The sequence below is a fragment of the Carlito syrichta genome, unplaced genomic scaffold (assembly GCF_000164805.1).
Source record: "Carlito syrichta isolate Samal-C Ts95f unplaced genomic scaffold, Tarsius_syrichta-2.0.1 Scaffold303678, whole genome shotgun sequence".
Classification (NCBI taxonomy): Eukaryota; Metazoa; Chordata; class Mammalia; order Primates; family Tarsiidae; genus Carlito; species Carlito syrichta.
The window spans coordinates 173015-179785 of record NW_007247774.1 but is presented as its reverse complement, the minus strand read 5'-3'; the positions used below and the strand labels follow the sequence as shown (position 1 = coordinate 179785).

The 6771-nt window shown below is 48.6% G+C and overlaps 1 protein-coding gene across 2 annotated transcripts; it reads left to right on the top strand.

Annotated features, from left to right (window-relative positions):
* The first annotated feature begins 4 nt into the window (after positions 1-4).
* On the top strand, positions 5-2818 carry ITPRIPL1 (inositol 1,4,5-trisphosphate receptor interacting protein-like 1). 2 transcript variants are annotated; one of them, XM_008059028.2, is made up of 3 exons: positions 5-61; positions 238-330; positions 1105-2818. In XM_008059028.2, the coding sequence occupies exon 3, from the start codon at positions 1119-1121 to the stop codon at positions 2760-2762; it is 1644 nt and encodes a 547-aa protein (XP_008057219.1). In that variant the 5' UTR covers positions 5-61; positions 238-330; positions 1105-1118; the 3' UTR covers positions 2763-2818. The 2 variants fall into 2 exon arrangements, with proteins under 2 accessions (XP_008057219.1, XP_008057220.1); XM_008059029.2 differs by lacking the exon at positions 5-61 and having other exon boundaries at positions 289-359.
* The last annotated feature ends 3953 nt before the right edge of the window (positions 2819-6771 follow it).

Genomic DNA, 6771 nt, shown 5'->3' with positions numbered 1-6771 from the left:
GCAGGCAGGGGCGGTCAGGCCGGGCTGTCTCTTTAAGACTGTGTTTCTGTTAGCACAGACGGTGAGTAACCCGGCCCCCGTCCCGGGTGAAACCCCGAGGCGGGATGGGTCCTTGGCTTGATAAGGCTCGGTGGGTGAGAGTATCAATCTCCGGGCGCGGAATGTGGGGAAGTTATGAATGGGGGGAGGGACTCCGCTTTGAGCCAAAGCTCCCGGGTACCTTATACATTTTAACAGGGCTCCTGGGGAGGAGCGAGGCCAAGTTCCAAAGGGAGGAGAGTCCTCCACCTGGCTTCAGCGTCCACACGGCACAGCCCTTCATAAATCTTGGTAAGCGCAGTAGTTCGTGAATTACTGGGGTGAATTCCAGGAGCTTCAGGCTTTAGTGGTGGCTAGGGAGGCAAAGGAACCCACCGCTGCCGGCTGTCAGGTGGGCCTGGGGAACCTGATTCTACAGGCAGTTTCTTGGGCCGAGAAATGGAGCTGGCCCACCCACCCGTGGGGCAAATGGCAGCCCCCTTAGGAGTTCAGAGGGCACCATAACTAGCAACTGGTAGTAACGCTGTGCTTCCTTGCCGTCCATGGGGTGGAGTGGCAGAAGGGGGAGCAGAAGGGTGATTGTGAAGTCACAGAGGAAGTGGGATGCTACAGTTGGGGCCCGGGGCGGGCTGCCTGGAGGAAGGCAAGGTGCCGCCAGGCAGACTCAGTGCTTTCTGGAAGGGAGCCGCTGGGATCAGCAGGGTATATCTGGCGCTCACAGTGGACCGATGACGGTGAGGCCACTCTACTGCAAGGGCCCCCCTCCCCCTCCTACACAGGAATGAAAACAGTCCCATGTCCACCCTCTGGAAGCCTAAATACTGCCCACACCATGTGGAAAGCCGTAGAGAGACTGAGTGGCACATCCCGCTATCCCTTTTGCCCAAACCTCCTACTGGGTAGACCACCCTCTTGCTCTGTCCAAGCTTAGCTCTGTGAGCTTATTCTGTTCCTCCTGAGTAGTTGATGTCTAGGATTTGGGGTACCAGGACTCTGGGAAATATGCATTGGAGAGCAGATGAGTCTGGAAGATCACCGCTGACTCCCACCCTCCTACTTCTCCAGATGCAGAGGTCTCCATGGCTGTAATAAGCCTGCTGTTCTTGGCAGTGATGTATGTTGTTCACCACCCCTTGATGGTCAGTGACCGGATGGACCTGGACACGCTAGCCAGAAGTCGGCAGCTGGAGAAGCGAATGAGCGAGGAGATGCGACAGCTAGAGATAGAGTTTGAAGAGAGAAAGCGTGCAGCTGAGCAGAGGCAGAAGGCAGAGAACCTCTGGAGAGGAGACACATCTGGTGACCAGTTAGTGCTGGGGAAGAAAGACATGGGGTGGTCGTTCCAGGCTGACAGCCAGGAGGGGCCTCTGGGCTGGATGCTGGGAAACCTGTGGAATGCTGGCCTCCTTTGCCTTTTTCTCATCTTTGAGCTCCTGCGACAGAACATGCAGCATGAGCCTGCCTTTGACTCCAGCAGTGAGGAGGAGGAGGAGGAAGTTCGTGTTGTGCCCATCACTTCTTACAACTGGCTCCCTGACTTCCCCTCCGGAGAGGCCCTGGACTCCTTTTATAAACACTATATCCAAAATGCCATCCGTGACCTGCCCTGCACCTGTGAGTTTGTGGAGAGCTTTGTGGACGATCTCATTGAGGCCTGTCGGGTGCTCAGCCGCCGGGAGGCTCACCCACAGTTGGAGGACTGCCTAGGCATTGGGGCTGCCTTTGAGAAATGGGGAACCCTCCACGAGACCCAGAAATTTGATGTCCTAGTGCCCATCATCCCTCCGCAGGGTGCTATGTTTGTCCTGGAGATGAGAGATCCAGCCCTAGGCCGCCGCTGTGGACGAGTGCTAGTGGAGTCAGAATGCGTGTGCAAGCGCGAGAAACTGCTAGGAGATGTGCTGTGCCTGGTACACCACCATAGGGACCACCCAACAGTCTTGGGGAAGTACAGCAGCTCCATCAAGGCGGCTCTCTGCACTGGCTTCCACCTGGATGTGTGCAAGACTGTGCAGTGGTTCCGGAACCTGGTGGGCAATGCCTGGACTCTTGTAGCCCACAAGTATGACTTTAAGCTCAGTCTCCCACCATCTACCACCTCCTGCAAGCTCAGGTTGGATTATCGCTCGGGCCGCTTTCTCTCAATCCACTTGATCCTGGGGGTGCAAAGGGAAGACACATTGGTCTACCTGGTGAGTCAGGCTCCTGACCAGGAACAGCTCACCAGTGTGGACTGGCCTGAGTCCTTTGCAGCCTGTGAGCACTTGTTCCTGAAGCTGGTAGGGCGTTTTGCTCCTGGGAACACCTGTCACCTTAAGTGCCTCCAGATCATTTTAAGTCTCCGAAACCATCAGAGTTTACCCAAAGGAGCATCCCACCCCATCCTCACCTCTTACCACTTCAAAACAGCCCTCATGCACCTGTTGTTACGGCTGCCCCTGACGGACTGGCAGCACAACCGGCTCTCTCAGCGGCTCCAGGACATTCTCTGGTTCTTGGGACGTGGCCTCCAGCAAAGGTCCCTCCATCATTTCCTCATTGGTAACACTTTCCTGCCCCTGACAATCCCCATCCCTAAGACATTTCGGAATGCTGAGCCTGTCAATCTCTTTCAACACTTGGTGCTAAACCCCATAGCACATTCACAGGCTGTAGAAGAGTTCCACAACCTTCTGACCCAGGTAAAAACTCTGCCCCGTGCCCCACTGGCTGTGGCACCTTAATGTAAAGTCCATTAAAAAAAAGGGGGGGGTAGGAGGTATTTCTGATTCCTCAGGCTGCAAAAGAGTTTATTTTTTTGATATATGGATGGTATATGTGACCGTCACCTTGCCAGTAGGGACATTTTGAGTGCACGAGATGCTCATGAGGATGGATGCAGCCTGCAGGACCTAATCTGAGGTTTTCTTCTTCTGACTTAACTTTCACCATGACCCAAAGAAGGACCAGGGCAACAGATGTTACAGGAGGATCTTGCTGCTAAGGAGTTAAGATCCAAACGGACCTGTGAAGTTATGTTTTTGCATTAACACTGGAAGCAAAAGAGAAGCAGAGAATATCTCCATTCCAGTTTATTCCTTTTTGCGATTGACCCCTAACATGTTCCCTGTGAATTGGTTTCCCTGTTGAACTGTTAGCTTAATTCTCATCCAAGCTAATGGCACTCCATTTTATCCCAAATACTGTGTCAGGGAACTTCTCATATTTAAGATCCAATTTTTCAGACCTTCACTATTTTGAGAATATAACCAAGTGAACCCCATTTTCATATGACAAGACAGCTGTTTTGAATGCATATTAAAAAAATTCCAGTACTACCTAATTTAGTAGCATTGATTCACAAATATTAAGTCAATAGTGACCGGTCTCATAATTGAGATGTATTTACTATAATTGGTGAAATCACTAATATCTGACGAATTTTTTAGTGCCTGGAAGCAACATTATAAAGGCTTTCAGGAGAAGAGTCATTTTGGGAGCTCTGACATGTACAATTACTTTGTTTCTGAGGGGTAGCTTTTTGTTTGTTAAACAGAAAGAGGGTTTAGCTACCATGTGTAGCTGTGCTTTTTCTCAGTCTGGTCATGCCTTTATATTACCTTTTCAAAGACGACAAAGGGATTACTTGAACTATGTTTACAGTTTTTCTTCTTTTGAGTTGGAGTCTCAACTCTGTCGCCCAGGCTGGAGTGCAGTGGCACACTCAGCCACCGCAGCCTCAACCTACTGGGCTCAGGCAATCCTTCCATCTCAGCCTTCCAGAGAGCTATGACTACAGAGGTACACCCCCACGCCTGGCTAATTTTTTGATTTATTGTAGAGATGAGGTCTTGCCAAGTTGCCCAAACTGGTCTCGAACCCCTGGGCTCAGATAATACTCTCACCTCGGCCTCCCAGAGTGCTGGATTATAGGCATAAGCCACTGCACCTAGCCTGTTTACAGTTTTTAAAAGAGGGGTCATCACAATCAAGGCCTACTGCCAGGTTTGACAGGAAAGGATTGTGAAGCAGTCCAACTCTATAACAAAATTGTGATTCTAGAGACACGATTGGTATATTTTTCCCTTCTTTCAAAACCTTGGGCATCCTGAGGAGGAGTGTTAAGAAATGCAGCTATAGTTATGGGTGTGGTTGTTTTGAAAATATCAGTGCTGTTCCACCCAGCATAGCCAGCACTGCCAGGAAGATCTGCTGGGGAGGAGAACCTGTCCCCATTTATCTTGATCTCAGGGGGATGAAATGCTGGCCTTTATGGGCTTCAGTTGTAGAATCCACACCTTCCCCTCAGCAAAAATAAATTAAAAGTATCCCAGAAGCCGATGTCAGTCAATATATGGGGCTTCTGCTGCACGATAGCTACTGTGCTCCCATGTTGCATGCTGACATCTGTCAAGTACTGCTTTCAAGGTAACATGAAAGGATGGTTGGCTCTATGCTGGTAGGATTTTGGTGTTTCAAAAACATCTATATACTTTTTGTTTAGAAAATCATTCACTGGTGTTTTAGTTACAAACCAATAAAGAAGGCTCTTTTCTGTATGCATTGAAATCTGTGCAATAATACATTCAGTGGATCAGCTTTCTCACATGCCTGTTCCAAGAAGTTCATGTTACCCTGATAGTTCCATCTAGTACTTCTGTTACCCTGATAGTTCCATGTTACCCTGATAGTTCCATCTAGTATTTCTCAATGTACCTTGAACCTGTCTGCCTTGTGGTTTCCCAGAGGTCTGGCCAGTAGCCAGAGAAGAATAAGGAACATCTAGGTGATTAATTTTCATGATGCCTAAACCAAAATGTCAGCCAAACTGAAAGATTTTAGTGGCTACAAACAACATGTATATACTCTAAAAGTCGGCTCAGGTAGAAAGGTGGTATGATTTCTAGGACACACGGTTGTTTTTAGTCTAGCAGGAAACAAGAAAGAAAATGTAATGTTGTGAGTGGGCAGAAGATTACAAAGGGAATAGTCAGCAAAGCTTGGGTGGGGCAGAAGGTGCAAGAAAGAATATTAAATAAAAACAAGTAGTAATGGAAAGAACAGACCTGTAGTGCTCTGGGAATACTCTGACAATTAAAGGGGAAACCTCTAGATAGGAGCTAAGCTTTATTCCAAAACAAAACCTGGCTAGCCCCCAGGATGCAGCCCAGTGATAGTAATTGGAATACTAGGCATTCACTGAGCTTTGCAGTGGTCTGGACATGGTTCTGGTTGCTTTACATACCCTAACTCATTTAATGCTATGAAGTGGGCCCTTTATCCCCTCCATTTTACATATGAGGAAACCAAGGCACAGAAAGGGTAAGCAACTTCCCCAAGGTCACACGGCTAGTAAGTGGCAGAGTCAAGAAGAAAGTACCTGCCCTAGGAAGCTTTCAGCATGATCTTGGGAATAAAACAAGATGTGAGGGTTAAAGTGCTTTGAAAAGCAAAAATCACTATATTTTAAAGGGTGGTATGTTACTGTTTGAAAATTCTAGACAACAGAAATTGTTGGTTCTTAGCCCAGTCTTTAGGAGGTCAGGAATTTCATACCATGTACAAAAGTTAACGGCATTTGCATAGAGGCCAAAATGAATGCCAAGCCATTTCAGCTACATGCCCACTGAGGCCCCATGACTTGATGGTTTGTATCAGAAACTGTATTATGGTATAAGCCGGCTGCAGGCTGGAGGTTCAGGGCAGACTGAAGCCAAAAGATTGCTTGTTCAGGTAGCCAACAGATAACACTATTGTTCCTCGTGAAAACTAAAGCTGTTTCCCATTTAATTTGGGGAAGTAGACTCCCCATGAGGAGTAAAGTGGGTGGGGGGAGGCAGATGACTCCAGCATCACTTTTCTGGTGGCCTAGGAGTGGGGAGAGGCCCTAGGACTTTACTTTTGTACTGACAAATTGGCTTGCATACCACTGATACTAGGATGAATCATTCATTCTTTTGGCACCCTCCATAGACCTAACCCCAAAACAAAGATGGCATTCAGAGCAGGGAGTGAAAGACCAGAGGGCAATGGGCGGGCCTGGCCCAGAGATGCTGGGGTGGGGCTGGCTCTGTCTCCCTGCACAGGAAGCTTGAAGCTTAATGACTCCGTTATCCCTACACAACAGCCTCAAGCCTTACCTGGTAGGTCACCCACCTTCTGCCAGGGATTTTAAGCTAACTCCTCAGAGGCTTCTGATTTGGTGCCACCAACCACCTCCTGATCCTTGCTGCTCCTAGAGCACACATGGACTCCAGAGGATCACAGCTGTTCCCACTCTCTTCCCTCAAATGCATTCATCAGAGGAAACAAATAAGGGAGATGACAAGGGCTCCTCACATATCCTGAGCAAGTCCAGTCTTCGAAGGAGGTACTGTCACATTTTATAGCCAAGGAAGAAAATGAGGTCCCGAGAATGTAATAGGATTGAATTTGTCTTCCAGCTGTACTCGAAATTCAACATATATTTAAGTATTTGCTGTGTCCAGGGTCTGCGGGAAAACAATGGTGAGCAGAGCAGATGTGGCTTCATCCTCACGGAGCTGACAATCGATGCAGGAGGCATGAAATAGTCCCCCTAACACATATAAAAAAATTGCAGCCATGACATGTTCTACTACTGAAGGCTTCAGTAAGAAGGCCTCCCTGAGGAAGTGGAGCTAACAGGGTGAAGAGGGGGATGAAGAGAATCCTACGTGGAGGACTGCGCATGTACAGAGTCCCTATGGTGGGAGTGGGCATGGTTAGGGCAGT

Bases quoted from the DNA above. Each gene is read 5' to 3' on its own strand.
- ITPRIPL1 (XM_008059028.2), top strand. From the start codon at position 1,119: ATGGCTGTAATAAGCCTGCTGTTCTTGGCAGTGATGTATGTTGTTCAC.